The sequence below is a fragment of the Herpailurus yagouaroundi genome, unplaced genomic scaffold (assembly GCF_014898765.1).
Source record: "Herpailurus yagouaroundi ecotype Mexico unplaced genomic scaffold, PumYag 100, whole genome shotgun sequence".
NCBI classification, from domain to species: Eukaryota; Metazoa; Chordata; class Mammalia; order Carnivora; family Felidae; genus Herpailurus; species Herpailurus yagouaroundi.
The window spans coordinates 8,460,015-8,475,931 of NW_024412391.1; the positions used below are offsets into that span (position 1 = coordinate 8,460,015).

The 15,917-nt window shown below is 41.6% G+C and overlaps 1 protein-coding gene across 6 annotated transcripts in view; it reads right to left on the reverse strand.

The window, feature by feature from the left end:
• Positions 1-1,792: 1,792 nt before the first annotated feature.
• The window catches only part of UBN2 (ubinuclein 2), a 92,926-nt gene continuing 78,801 nt past the window's right edge, over positions 1,793-15,917 (reverse strand). For 4 of the 6 annotated variants that reach the window (XM_040471823.1, XM_040471824.1, XM_040471825.1 and 1 more), the window contains one exon: positions 13,565-14,124. Coding sequence is in view for 1 of the 6 variants with exons in the window: in XM_040471826.1 (XP_040327760.1) it covers positions 4,443-4,481 (39 nt within the window). In the remaining 5 variants the exon portion in view is untranslated. Of the gene's footprint in view, positions 4,482-13,564; positions 14,125-15,917 lie in introns of those variants that run through there. The other 2 variants (XM_040471826.1, XM_040471822.1) reach the window with 1 other exon arrangement.

Genomic DNA, 15,917 nt, shown 5'->3' on the forward strand with positions numbered 1-15,917 from the left:
ACTATCCTTCCCCAGATCTGATCCAGTGAAAACACCACCAGGCATAATTGCTACAGCTTCACAATGCAGACACAATGACCATGGACAGGGACTGGGCGCCAGCACCAAAGCTGCTGCTCCGGGACACTGGTTTTGGCTGGTTTCTCTGCTCTCACTTGTGCCCGAATGGATGAAGTATTTTCCTAAGAGTCCCATTCTGGGGTGAGTACTTCTGATGAGCATGGCCTGGGTCATGTCCCCCTGTTTTGGTCAAGGGTGGCTGGGAAAAGCGAGTATTTTATCATTCTTTGAATTTTTAGTGAGCATCTGCCATGAGTCAGTCACTCTTCCAAATGCTGAGGAAGCAAAAGCAAGCGGAGTAGGTAAAGCTTTGATACTCAGTGAAGTTTCCGTTCTAGAAAGGGGAAGACAGACAATAATCCGGTAAAGCAAAACTTACCAAATGGTGATGAGTGCTATGGAGAAAAGTAAAACTGGGGCAGGGGATTGGGACCTGCTGCTTTATAATGTGTTCAGGGATGTCTTCACTGACTTGGTGACATTTGAGCAGAAACACAAATGGTGTAAGCATAGTCAGCTTGTGTGTGTGCATGTGTTGGGGTGGGACAGTGCCCATACTTTTTTAAAAGTAGGCTCCAATAAGAGACTGTTGAGAACTGAGAGCAAACTGAGGGTTGATGGGGGGTGGGAGGGAGGAGAGGGTGGGTGATGGGTATTGAGGAGGGCACCTTTTGGGATGAGCACTGGGTGTTGTATGGAAACCAATTTGACAATAAATTTCATATATAAATAAAAAAAATATAATACAATAGAGTACAAACTAAAACAACAAAATACTATTTAATAGTTAGGTCAAACTTTCCTTGGGGAAAATTTGATGATACATATTGCCAGTTTAAAAATGTCTATCATCTGAGCACTGGGTATTGTATGGAGAAACCAATCTGACAATAAATTTCATAGTAAAAAATAAAAATTAAACAAAATTTAAAAAATAAAAAATAAAAAATAAATAAATAAAAGTAGGCTCCATGCTAAGCATGGAGCCCAACATGGGACTTGAACTCATGACCCCAAGATGGGGACCTGAGGTGAAATCAAGAGTCAGCCACTTAACCAACTGGGCCACACAGGCACCCTAGTGCCCATGCTTTTAAGTAGAGACCCAACCTCCATTCCCCAACCATTGTGAGGATACTGTTCTGGTCCTTCAAGCTCTGTGAAGGAGGAAGGGATTCTAGGATGTTTTCTGTGGCCAGTGAAACTGTGGGAACAGACCCAGAGCGTTCAGTCTTAACTTTGCAACTGTAGCTGGGTAGCCAAGCCAGTCAGCCACACAGGAATCCGGGGAGATTGTTGGTGGGAAAGAGCCAGGACTAATGAAAGAGGGTATATCTGAGAGAATATATATGTGTAGCTGCTGGCTTCCATCAGTTGTGATACTTTAGATGTGTGTCCCAAGCACTGATTTCTAATTTTTTGATGATAGTACTTTATTATTTATTCATTCATTCATTCATTTATGTAAGTAAACCCTATACCCAACATGGGGCTTGAACTCACGACTGTGAGATCGAGAGTCGCATGCTCTACTGACTGAGCCAGCCAGGCAACCCCTCTAAACTTTTTGATGGTGTATCCGTAGTGGTAAAAATCTTGTTCCTCCCCCATAAGTCTTTGTATTTACTTTTAAATCGTACACATGCACTACTGCATGAATGTAGTACGTACATTGAAACTATGCACAAAACAGAATTAAAAGGATGCTTTTAAAAAAATGAAATATACAATATTTGGAAAATATTTTTATTTTATTTATTAACAGTAAAAAACGTCCTAACTTCTCTCAGTAAAGAAAGATTATTGTTTCCTTTATTGAAAACAATGCAATTCAATACGTTTCAATATTTTGAAAATGTTGGTTTAACACATTATTTGGGGCCACAGAATCACATAGTGATAAATATTTCTCAAGATCGATTCTTAAATTTCTCTCTTCATAGCATGAATTTCTTTTAAAGAGGCAGTCAGGGCCTCATTCATCACTTTAAACACTTACTTTTAACTCAACGAGACCCATTAGGCATGTTCGTTTCTCTCACAATATCAGCTAGGTAGGCGCCGTGACCATCAGGGGTCAGTCACCAAGAGAGAACCCACTGCAGGCTGTTCAAGCAAACAGGAACTGAGTGCAGGGCACTGGGATGCTTGCGGCACTGTGGGAAGGACTGCCGGAGTTTGGGGAAGTTGCCACTAACGTTCAGCAGTTCTAAGCAGTCACTAGAAGGTCGCTGCCGTCACCCAGGTCAGAAGAATGCAGGGCGCCCCCTTTGCTCATCAGAGCTGAGCCGAGTACTGACGCGCCGGCTGACAGGTCACCTAGAGGCTGGGGCGGAGCTTCAGCTCTCCCGGGACCTACCCACTTTGCAAGGTGCTGCCAGAGAAAAAAATAACACCACTTTCTCCTCCCACCTACAAAAATCTCACATGAATACCCTGGCAGAAAGAAATGACATCCAGACCCTGGAAGGCAAAGGAGTTTGGGAGATGTAGTTCCCGTAAGTCCAGTCCCTGTGACACAGAGACAGCATGACACAGAGGGATATGGAAATGAGTGCGGGCTGTCAAAAAACAGACTGCAGACCTCATGGGCAGCACACTCCTGATAGCCTCCTCTCGTCACAGAAAAGGAGAGCAATTGAGAAACACTTCTGTAAATGAAAAATAGCCATTTTTAAGTTTGGCCACTCTGGTAGATACTTTGCAGCAAGCGAATCACTCGGTCTCTTTGTGGCGTACGGGATTTTCATGACTACTTTGCATTACGTAATAGTTTCTTCCATGTAAAGGTATTACTTTTCATCCAAGTAACCTAACTGATGACATCCTGTAGCATATCAGCTCAGTACATTATAATACTCAGGAGCAAATGTGACTGTTAACAGGCGAGCTGACCCGTAGATGCAGGCAGAGAGAGCCGCGATGTATCCCTCTCAACCCCTGCTGCTTGCGGACCTCCTGCCTGAAGGCTTCCTTTCCAGCATGAGATCGGCGGCAGTTCATGCAGCTCTTCCAAGAGATAACAGGACAATTGGCGGTTTTTCTTTGGTTTGGAAAAAAAAAAGTCCAGTCTGTAAAACATTAAAACCCCAGACTTTACCCAATAAGACTCCTCACTGACAAGGTGAGACTGCCGTCGGCTGGAAAATGAGCCTCGAGGGCTGGAGGACCTGGCCAACATCTCGTCTCCATCCCCCTGATCGGCTGGTCACCTCTTCAAAGGCAACCTGTTCCTGGAACAAGCCAGACTTGTGTAAAAAGAAAGTAACTTTGTTTTCTCGTGAATGCCCCGACAAACCTGAGGTCATGGTTTGGTCTCCCGTGTGCCTGGATGAAATTTACAGCTTTTCCAGTCTCTGCAAAGTAACAGGCCAAAGAGTTGTCATCATCATCATTTGAGAAATAAATAGTCTCTTGTTCTGGCTATCAACAAGTCTCTTGGAGTGATCGATCAAAACTTCAAATGTCAGTTAATTTTAAAACTTCTTCCCTTCCCCGGCCCGGAAATCTGAGGGAGAACGGGGGTCACGGTCAGCGTCATTTTGATTTCTCACACAGGACCTCTTCCCACTCGTGGCTGTTCCGGGCCTGCTCTCGTGTGGCCGCAGGGGAAGGAGAGGGGGTAAGTCTCACGTGAGTGGCTGAGTTGTAAGCTGGCGCCGGTGTCCCCTGGGAGTAGAAGAAGCCATGGCTGCTTGTCCCACAGGCGCTTCCTCACGGGTTCTCGAGTCTCCATCCATCACTGGGGATCTCGCACCTGTCGTCCCCCTGTGGGCCATGCCGTCTCTAGTTCCTTAGGGTGCCAGCCCCAGCCCCTCGGTCTCCAGCAGCCTCCCTGCCACTGATGTCATCTCCTCCCTCCAGGTGTTCCCTTTGGCTGGACTCCTTCTTGAAATGGCCAAACCTGCCTGCCTCTCTCAAGAAGCACAGCAAGCCTTCGGGAACCCAGGAACTTGGGGCGTGCAAGCCATTTGGAGCGCAGTCTTCTCTCCTCTTCTGTCTTCTCAAGGAGCTAGCCACCGACAGTTTGTCTTCAGACTTTAGGAAGAAGTCAGACACCAGTCCCTTTGTTCCTGAAACTCCGCAGGCTGTATCAAACTCCCCAGGTGGTCCTCTTGAAGCGCCCCCTCATTTGGCATGAAGCAAAGAGGGAGCACCCCCCACCCTCCCCTGCTTGGGGAGAAGGGGAAACGGCCAAGCATACAGACAGCTACTTCCAAAGAAATCCTCTCACATTCTCTTCCATAGCCTGAGGTGGATGCTGAGCTAATCCTTCCCAGTATTGAGCTAGTGCTTCCCCGGGGGTCCATTTCACAACCTCTTAGGGTGGGTGCATAGGTGATCTGGCTCCTCCTCCCTTTAGAATGTGGACAGATTGGCGCCTATGGTTTTGTTCTCAGCCTTTGGGGTTTCTGGTGAAACTGACACAGAAAGAGTCCCGTTTTAGTAAATGAAGTCACCATTGTCAACCCCTCCTCCTCATGGAACTCCTGTTCTTACATCAGGACACCTGATGCTCTGTAGGTGATCTGCAAGAGTCTGACTTATGAAATGGACTGTGAATGTACAGTTCATATAGAATTAAGTACTAAGTAGCATATATAATTTCATATTCAATATTAATGTTTGCATACTATATATTTACATAGATAATTAGCTTATGTGAATGTACAGTTCATATAGAATTAAATACTAAGTAGCATATCTATTATAATTTCATATTCAATACTAATGTTTGCATATTATATGTTTACACAGAGAGATAATGAGCTTATACAAAATACATACAGGACTTTTGTTTTTGACATTATGAAAGATTAGGCGTGCAGAGAAATCTCTCAATATAAAACGCCTTAAGCACTGAGTGAAATTTTAACAAACACATAAAAACACTTCTTCAGAGCATGACAGAGCTGACAGCAAAGGGAGCCAGAGTAGCCAGAGGTGAGGAAGGAGGAGGAATAGGAAAATGAGCACTGATTTGCCCTGAAGATATCTATCTGTTGATCCCTGGTGGTCTACAGTCGGGATTTCAATTTACTGTAGGCAGAAGGGAAAAAAGGCCTCAGACTAGCATGGTGGGAGTCAGATCAAAAAGTCTTACAAAATGATGGAACCCCTAACATTGGCCTCATTGGTGGGAATGAAAAAAATATCCCTGACTTCACCAAGAAGAGACTTTTCTGCGTGTGTGTGTGTGTGTGTGTGTGTGTTTAAGATTTTATTGTTTACATAATCTCTACATCCAATGTGGGACTCAAACTCACAACCCTAAGTCAGAGAGTAGCATGCTCTACTGACTGAACCAGCCAAGAGCCCTGAGACCCTTCTGTTTTAATCTCAGCTCAGGGTAGGGTAGCAGGGTGGAGAACCTTCTAAAGTTCCTAACTACTAGCAATAACCATTCACATGCATTTGTGGCTGAAATTCATCCTATCTCTGAGGCCCTAAAATCCCTAAGCTAACATTTAGTTTGAAGTGGTCCTGGGTTGGTAATGTTCCTAGGAGCTTGGAAGAAGCAAACTCAAATGCCCTTTAGAGGAACATACTTTATAAAAATCTAGGCCTCGAAGAATGCCCATAGCTGAAGTTATAAAGTGCAGGGATATATACTAAAAAATCACCAAATGTACAGAAATAAGCCACTGTGAGCAAGTTTGCAGAAAATAATGACCCATGTGACTGGACCCACAGTGTGGGTCAAAATCTGACTCTGGTACCTGGGACTTTGCTCTGGGAAATGCTCCTGAGGCTCCCAACCCACTTCTTAAAAGCACATGCTAGGGTGCTTGGCCCCTCCCCTTGGTATATACATCACCAGCTAAAAAACCTGTTTATAAGCCCAGGACAAAACAAGCTCCCAAGTGAAAATCATCAGATATTTGAGGAGTAGAGTCACAACAAAAGAGACAATAACTGGGACGAATCGTGCTAGACAAGCCAGAATGGAACAAGACAAAACAAGAACTTAAAAGAAGCACGGTAAAGATCCTTACTAAGATAGGAGAACAATAATAACAAACAAGCAGTTATAAGAACCAAATGGAAATAGTGGGTATGAAATACGTGATAGGTGAATAAAGCCAAAAGATTGGATAAAAACAAGAATGACTACATAGCTGAAAAATGAATAATGATCCAGATCAGCTCAAGGAATTTTCTCAGAAGGTACTGGAAGGAGATGGAAAATATGAGAGAACATTAAAGAGATGATGATGATGATGATGATGGTGATATGATGTAAATATATGTATGATATATATGTCCCAGAAAGAGAGGAAATAGATTTAGGAAAGGGAATATTTACAGAAATCCTAAGAGCTTTTTTAAAAAAAATTTTAGAGTCTATTTATTTTGAGAGAGAGAGAGAGCACAGATCACAAGTGGGGGAGGAACAGAGAGAGGGGGAGAGAGAGAGAATCCCAAGCAGGCTCCACACTGTCAGCACAGAGCCCGATGTAGGGCTCAAACTCACAAACCATGAGATCACGACCTGAGCTGAAATCAAGAGTCGGTCACTCAACCGACTGATCCACCCAGGCGCCCCAGAACTTTCAAAAATTAAAGATAAAAAAGATTCCAATACAAAGATCTCATGGTGCATCACACAGGGTAAATATGGAAAAACTAAAACTTTGACATGTTCTAGTGAAATTTAAGACCATTCAAGACAAAAATGAAATTCTAAAAGCTAGAGAGGAGGAGCAGCTAGTCCACAAAAAAGTAAGAATTAGATTGACATCGATGTTTCTAACAAACACTGGAGGCAAAACGCAATCAAGTTATGTTTTCTAAGTGATGAAGGAAAATAACCTGGAATATTATATCCAGCTAAACTCTCATTGAAATGTGAGAATGCAAAGATAATATGTTCAGACATGCAAGGCCTCAGAGACTTTACAGCAAACAGTCTCTTTGGGAACTCGCCTCGAAAAAGTACTTCTATACTTAATGTACTAAGCTATATACTATAATTATACTAATATACTAACTGCTTAATAAGCACATGAAAAGATACTCAACACCGTGAGTCATTAGGGAGATGCAAATCAAAAGAATGAGGTACCACTTCATACCTACCAGGATGGCTATCATCAAACAAACAGAAAATATCAAGTGCTGGCAAGGATGCAGAGAAATTTAAGCTCTCACATATTGCTAGTAGGAGTGCAAAATGTTTCAGCTACCGTGGGAAACAGTTTTGTGGTTCCTCAAAAAGTTACGCAGAGTTACCATATGGCCTCTTAGGTACACACCTGAGAGAAGTGAACACATACATCCACACAAAAACCTGTCCAGTGGTCCCCCTTCTCCACAATTTCAGTCACCCACGGTCAACCATGGGCTGGAAGCCGGTGATCTGCCTTCGGACACAGAGTCAGAAGGTGAGGGGTAGTCTAATGCTATGCTACACTGCCTACGTCATTCACCTCACTTCATCTCATCATGCAGGCATTTGGTCATCTCCCGTCACCACAAGAAGGGTGAGGGCGGTGCAATAAGATATTTTGAGAGAGAGCATCTTCACATAACTTTTATTACAGTATATTGTTATAATTGTTCTATTTTTAGTTATTGACAATCTCTTACTGTGCCTAATTTACAAATTCAACTTTATCATCAGTACGTATGCATAGGAAAACACATAGGATCTAGAGGGTTCAGTAGTATCTACAGTTTCAGGCATCCCCTGGGGGTCTCGGAACGTATGCCACTTGGATCAGGGGTGGGGTGGGGGAGTACGGTACCTAAATGTTCATAGCAGCATTATTCGCAATATCCAAAATGTACAAACAGCCTACGTGTCTATCAACTGATAAATGGATAAATTAAAAATGTGATCTAGTCATACAATGGGATATTATTCAGAATATAGATAACTGCGATATCAGGGCAAAACACATCATAAAGAAAAAGGAGGGACATTATATATTGGTGGAAAAAATAGATTAAAGAGATATCACCGTAACGAACATATGTGCACCCAATAAAATTCATGATTCCTTGAAAAATTAGTTAGACTGAAGAAAACTGGCAAGACTGAAGGAGGACAAGGGAGAAGATGCGTATAAAGGAAACAGAATGCAAGAGGAAAACAAAGAAAATGAAGATTATAAGAATGAAAAAATTATGAATACATTGCTCAGAAATTTTCTGGAAGTGCTGATCATGTATCAGGGTTAGGGGGAATGTACTTGCTATCATCCAGTTCACACTTATGATCAGCATTCCCAGAAAATTAGGAATAGAACTTTCTTAACTTCTTAAAATCTATATACCAACGACCTAGAATAAACACCACACTTGAGAAAATTGAGACAAGGAACAAAGGAACAAAGATGTCACTTTCACACTACTGTTTAAATGGTATTAAAGGACCAGTCTAATGCTCTAAGACGAAAGTGAAAGAATTGGGAAGGGAGATTAAACTGTCATTTTGAAAAGGTTATGTATTGATTTCAGTAATTTCGACACCCGACATGGGGCTTGAATTCACAACCCCAAGATCAAGAGTCGCATGCTCTTCAAGTGAACCAGCCAGGCGCCCTGTCATTTTTTGTAGATGATATGATCATCTTCATTGAAAAGCTAATAAAATAATCTGATGAGTTACTGGAATAGGAGAGTTCAGCAAAGTTGCTGGACACAAACTCAACTTTCAGAAATCAACAGCGTTCTGGGGCGCCTGGGTGGCACAGTCGGTTAGGTGTCCGACTTCAGCCAGGTCACGATCTCGCGGTCCGTGAGTTCGAGCCCCGCGTCGGGCTCTGGGCTGATGGCTCAGAGCCTGGAGCCTGTTTCCGATTCTGTGTCTCCCTCTCTCTCTGCCCCTCCCCTGTTCATGCTCTGTCTCTCTCTGTCCCAAAAATAAATAAACGTTGAAAAAAAAAAAAAAAAGAAATCAACAGCGTTCCTCCTTACCCACAAAAACCATGAGAGTATCGAACGGAGAAGAATAGACCACTCCTAAAAGCGACAACTATAAAGTACCTAGAAATCAATACATGAACAATACCTTTACGGAGAAAATGTAAAACTACAAAGCTAATAGAAGAAAGAGCAGGAAGATATATTTGTGACAGAGGGATAGGGAAATATCTCCTAACAAGCGCCTCAACATACATGTAGACAAATAGATCAATTTGACTATTACAAGTTAACATTTTCTGTTCAATTCAGGATGTCCTCCACAAAGTTGAAAGGGGGGTCACAGACTAAAATATCAAGCACACCTACAACTGGTAAGAGAGTATTATCTATAACAAAAGGATACAACGCAATCGAATAATAAGCGGAGATGAACAGGCAATCGGCAGGAGACGGCCTATAGCCTTTCTTGCAATAACAGGGAATTAGAGGCAACCTAGGTATCCACCTCCAGAGGAACGGGTATGTAGAACGTGGTGGATATGTAGTATGGAATACTACACGGTGATAAGCAGCAACACACAGGATGTACACATAGCAACATGGACAAATTTAAGAAAAGTGAGAAAAGTAGGAAAGAGCAAAATGTATAGGCCCAGACCGTTCGTACAAATGAAATTTGTACACGCACCAAATAGCACTATTTTAGAAGCGAACATGCATAACAAGGGGCACATATCAAGAGGGCACCTATGAGACACAGGGCGCTGGGGACTAAGGAAGGAAGGAGAAGCTGAATGTGTAATAAAATGAGGGAATGAGTTGCTGTACTGAATGATGGTGAACCATGTACTAGGATTGGAGGCACGTGATTAACGCGCTTTGCACGTGAGGTACCATAAGGCAAAAATAAACTAACGCACGACACACACATGGAGTTTGGAAGTGCAGCGGCCACTTGGCCACGAAGGGAGAGGCTGAGGCTGTCAGAGGGCTATCTGTGAAATCTTGGCACTTTGAATGCCAGGGCAGAGACATGGCTAGACGGTGAGGACGCCGAATCACTGGCTAAAGCTTCCCCTACTCCAGGCTCACCTCTGCACAACTCAGTTCTACGAACCAAAAGATTCTCTTTACTGTTGTGTTTAACCGACTTTACTTTTTAGACAAGTTTCTGGTTACTTTTTAAGCCAGGGGTTTGACATCTGCAATCAAAGAATTCTGATATTTATCCACTCCTGTACTGTAAGCTGCTTTTTTTTTTTTAAGAAAGATTAAAAAAAAAAAAAAACCCACTATGGTTCACCTCTATAGTTTGGGAAGTTAGGAGAGCAAGAGGAAGTATGAATTTAAGAAGAAAAGGCAGAAGAGAGAGAGAGAATAATGTAGCCACCATTAATTAGCTCTTATGTGCTAGGCACTATGCTAGGTGCTTTCCATATCCAGTCTCTTAATTCAACCTCACACCCCATCGTTGCTATCATCACTGTAGAAATAAGTTAACAGGCTAAAAGGTAAGCATCTTGTCTAAATTAGTGTCACAGCTTCAGAGCGGGGACTCGTGAACCCATCTAATGTCAGCCTGTTTTCCTTCATGCTATGCCACCTACTAGAAAAAAGATAGTGGGGAAATGGTAAAGGGACAGACACAGGGGACAGAAGAGGTAAATATACAGACAGAAAAAAACAAGCCATGTCAAGGCACACACTGACGAGGAAGGGCCATCGTTTTTGAGGCAAGGACACGCATGACACTTCAGAGGGGGCTGTCCTTTGAAGAAACTCATGATCTCCCTCGCGTGTGACTCCACCCTTGGTGTACCCAGAGTCACCTCTTCTGCTTTTATTTCCAGTTTTCCAAATTCCTTTAAACAAGAGATTGATTTTCCCAGGCATTTCTCAAAGCTTTACTTGGACGAGAAGCAACGTCAGAGATTCCAGACCCTGACTTTCAAATCTAGGATGTTAGGTCATTACTACCCACGCCAAAACGAACTTCCGTGTGATGTACATACACAGGATGTTACAGTTTGCCTTGTGATAGTAATCTAAGTGCTCATCAATAAAAATAAATACAATGAACCGTGATGATACCGTAAGTATGGAAGACTGTGAGCTGTCAAAAAGAACAGAACAGACCCCTATGTACTGATGTGGAATGATCTCTGAGACAACTGGAAAAAATGCTAGGTACTGTGCAGCAAAGTGCGTATGCTGAATTTATGTTAAAAGAGTCAGGTACATATTTATACTTATAGCTGGAGAAATTCGTAGCAGGGGTTGCTCTGAGGAAAGAAAACAGGGACTATATAGCCAGGAAAGACACGCTTTGCGCTCTGTATGCCCATGTACTTGGTACTTTTTTTTTTTTTTTAACCAAGTACAAGGATAATCTTTTCCAAAGATTTTTATTTTAAATCAAGCAGTTCATTGTGCCTTCCTTCCAAAACAGAGCCAATTTGGGGCTCTAGCAGGATCTGAGTAGAAGAAATAAGGTCTTTTCCCTTTTCCCAGTGATGAGACAGTGAAGAGCCTCTTTCCCATTTTTCTTTCTTCAACCACGCCCACCTGTTTGTTTCTTAAAAACAAACCAACAAAAGCCCTTTCTCACATCATCCACGTTTGTTGAAAATACATTTAAGTAAAAGGATACAGAACAAGCACTCGCACCACGCCTCTGGACTTGGGAGTGTTGGTTTTTCTATTTTTCTGCGCCAGTGTGCGTTTATATTTATGTCTGCTCTTTCTTAATGCCTGGATATCTTGGTCATTTCTTATTAAAAACATTTTTTTTTACTTAGTATTATTTTTGTTTACTTTACCAAATCCTAACATGGCATTAGGCTGTTTCAATCGTTTACATCACTGTACAGAAATCCTTGTACCATCCATTTCTCCCTTTGAATAAACTTATAAAAGCAAAGTAACTAACTCCAGCACCAATTGGTTCACTTTGCCTTTGAACTCCATCCCTAGGAACTGTTCCATGCACCCGTTTCCTAACCAACCACTCTCCTGTGGCAAAGCTCAGGCCTGAGACAATTTCTTGCCTACATGGACAGTGTCAGAAGTACTTCCTGCTGCACATATTCCACTATACTCCTTTGAAAAACCCCTTCTGGACACCTGGCCCTCGTACAACTCTGGAAGGCTGGGAGCATTTCTGGATTACTTGTTGGCTCTCTAAAGGTTATTCTGAAATCCTTAACTCCTTGGGCCAAGTATCTTCTTAGAAACTTTTCCAAACTACAGAAATAGTAATAAAACAGAACTAGGTTGGATGATGATAAAAGCTAACATTTACCTAGTACTTGCTACGCGTCACCGTGCTAATAAGTGCTTTACGTGCCTAATGTTAATTGCAGTTACATGGAAAAAATTCCATGGTCAAAGAAACTCAGGGAAATTACAGATTTAAAAATATCTTGCTTACAATAACACCTTTAAATATGTTAATATACAAGATGGTGACAACATAGGTGAATGTAGTTGAATAACGATAGATATCTTTAGGGGCTATTACTACCAAGAATCTGCTTTGGCGTATCTGTCTTTAAATATTGTTTTTTAGTGAGGGCATTTGCAGCCTACACTCTCCCCCATGCATGAGGACCATCCCTTTTAAAAATTCTTCCTCTTAATGATAACGCACCAAAAATATGCATAAGTAAAAGGAAAAAAACACTCATATAATCACTCTATACTTTGGGGTATATGTCTTTTCTGTATTTTCTATGCATATATACATATTCGCTTATAAATGACAAACTGTTGAATTTCTCTCACATGTTGCTTTCTATGTCATCTTTTCCCACTCTTTCACCAGAGTTCTAAGATTGAATTCTTTTTCTACTCTTTATCTTAATAATATTTTCTCCAGAGGTCTTCTACAAGTAAGGATTGAAAAGGTGATCACTTCTTGTTTGGGGGGTCTTTTTTTTTTTTTTTTTTAAGTAATCTCTATCCCCAACATGAGCCTTGAACCCATGACCCTGAGATCAAGTTGCACGTTCTACCACCAACTGAGCCAGCCAGACACCCCAAAGATGATCAGTTCTGCCGAATTCCCATATCTACATTTCAAACTTTGATCCTAGTAGTAGTATTCCTTGCTTTCTGTCACACACACACACACACACACACACACACACACACACACACACACCCTATAACCCAGAGGAAGAACCTAGCAAGCCTACATTCCAGGACTTCCACAGTCTGGCTTCTACCAATCCCAGTATACACCTCACACCAGCCTCGTCTATTTCCTGACTCTGCTCGGGACATTCCCCTTTCCTTCTTCCTAGCCAAATCCCAGTATCCTGAGACCCAGCTCAGTGCCATCCAATTGACAAAATCTTCCCAGATCGCTCCAGTCCAATTTCTTCCCTGTTCTGAACTCACATGTCAGGCAGCAATGGACCACACCCTTGTGACAAATTTCGAATTGTTACCTTTTAACTTGTCATGAGATTGCAAAGTGTTTGTCAATACCCTGAAGGTGGGGCCCCTGCCCTTTACTTCTGAATCCGATAGCGCTCAGCACAGTACAATACAGACAACAGATGCTCAACCACTACTAAAAGAATGAGGTATTAAAATCCAAGTTAGCCCAATAATACAACAGACACAAGAGTAATATGTACATTCCTCTTTATTTAATACAACACATAACACATACAAAAAGAAAAAACACTCATGTAAAGGTCCTGTCACAAAGGATAGACAGGAAACATCTACACGGAATCAAATAAGGCTCCTGCTTTAAAACAGGGATTTGCTAACTATACCTGGAATATGAGCAAGGCTGTTGCAACAAAAACAAAAACAAAAACAAAACAAAAAAAAAATTTTTTTTCCCTGCACTGAAGGCGTATATCCACGGGGCTGATTTTCTCAATTCACAGATCCACATTTAGGAATGTTTAAGCCCTCTCATATGTCCAGAATTCATCAGGGTTTTATGAAATGTGTGATTATTTTTTGGTTACGAAATTTACCTGTCCTTCTTTCTTCTTAGAAAATAGTGACAAGAGCTCTCTGAAAACTACAGACCGACAAGCCACCCAGAGTTTGGAAAGCTTTGCCACGGAAGTTCAAAGGGTGTGCAGAACCGAGAATGCAAAGGCAAGGTGGCAGTGGGAAGAAGAGTTTAGCTTCTGAGTCATTTCCTGGTGGCCCGCGTCCAATCAAGCACTGGGAAAGACAAAATGGAAACACCTGGGCTCAGTGCAGGGTCGGTAGCAGCAGTTTGGCCATATTCCTGCTCTCCTCAGAGCCGGAAATTAAACAAGCACCAGTTCGTCTCAAAAGAGCCTTATACAAACACACACACATACATACCCACACCCATTCACATGTCATCACCACCCCCTTTTATTTAAATTTATTATTTTTTTTACTAAAATAATACAAAAAAGGGAGACAGGTATATTTACAAAAATCCATGGCTGGTACAGTACATAATTTTTAAGACACACTAAATGCTACAATCTTTCAGGTCCTGAGATTATTACAAATATCAACTCAAAGCTGTGTTCAGGTCCAGTTTTAAAGGAGGAAAAAAAAAAATCCCCAAATATTAAGTCACACACTTATTTAAAATACAGTATATCCCTTCAAGTGAGCAAAAACGCACCTCCCTACAAACAAACGCGAGACAGTAATCAGTGCCTTTCACCCAGAGGAGCAGCAATTCTTTAGGCTCCTTCCTTCAAGATCGGTTGTGAAACATGTTGGCATCTCTACCAAGTGCGGAGGCGGCTAAGGTAAGAGGAAGATATGTACCTGGAGGGAAGTTCCTCTACAGAGTGAACGTTCACTGTATCGATAAGTCCTGTTTCTTCCTTCTGTTACCAAACTAAGTCTCTCCCTTATCAAAATGCATACCACAAGTGTTGGAAATATGTGCTTACGCAGACTAAAAATCAGAATCTTTATTTCCAATCAGTTATAGCAAATAGGTCTGCAGTTCCGCTATAATTTTACAACTGCGAATAAACTTTCTTGCTTGTAATGAAAGAGAGAAAACACCCATCACTTAGTTACCTTGGTAGACTTTGATTAACATATTGTTTGGGGCACAAAATTTTCACCAGCCAGAGATTTCATTTCCTTTTCTTTTAAGCTTGACAACGTTTAGTGAGCAAAACACAAAGGCAAGCCCCAGATTACATACTCTTCTTAAGAACAGTTTGATATTTTGATACTTTCTATAATATAATTTTTCAACGACAGCCAACAAAAGGACAGTACAAAGCTTGAATCTTTTCTATGGCTGGCCATAGGTCAGAGGAAATTATCTGTAGGTTGCAAACCTGCCTCTACTGGTGGAAGGGCACCTTACTTATCAGAAGGTCTCAGACGGGATATGTAATTAATTATGTAGGCATAGCCAGGATTTAAAAAGTTGGCCATCTTTGGCCAATTTTCTAAACTCACTATATAAAAACAGCAATACTTTTATCAGCTGAGAGTAACTTCTTTGTCTTTTAATGCCCCTTGCCCAAACCGGGGTCATCCTTGGTAAATTTGCAGGTATGGGAAAGAAAAATCCCATGTGCTGCCACAGGGCACGCACGTCAACCCTGCAAACAGCACACGACAGCCAAAATGAGAAAAGTTTATGGTTGCGAGGACAGAAAATACAAGGTAGGTAAGACCTGACAAATTAAAGGCAGGTTGTCACACAGAAAAACATGCCAAGTGGCTGGTCTTCGTTACTGCTGACTCTGAAATGTGCTTGGGGGTAGGTGGAGCTGTTAACTTCAAAAACAGAAGTATTTCCAAGTTATCTTGAGGAATAGTTATCTTTGTTGTATTTCAATTAGGTTTCCATTAGTGCTCTATTACAAAATATTTTAAAACTAGATTTAAGGTAAAATAGAATTATATTATTATTAGCAAAATGGGAGAAAATAATGGGCAGAGTCTTCTGAGGAACATTAAAACTGGCAAGAATTTATATGGCCTGTGCGACTCAGACCTTT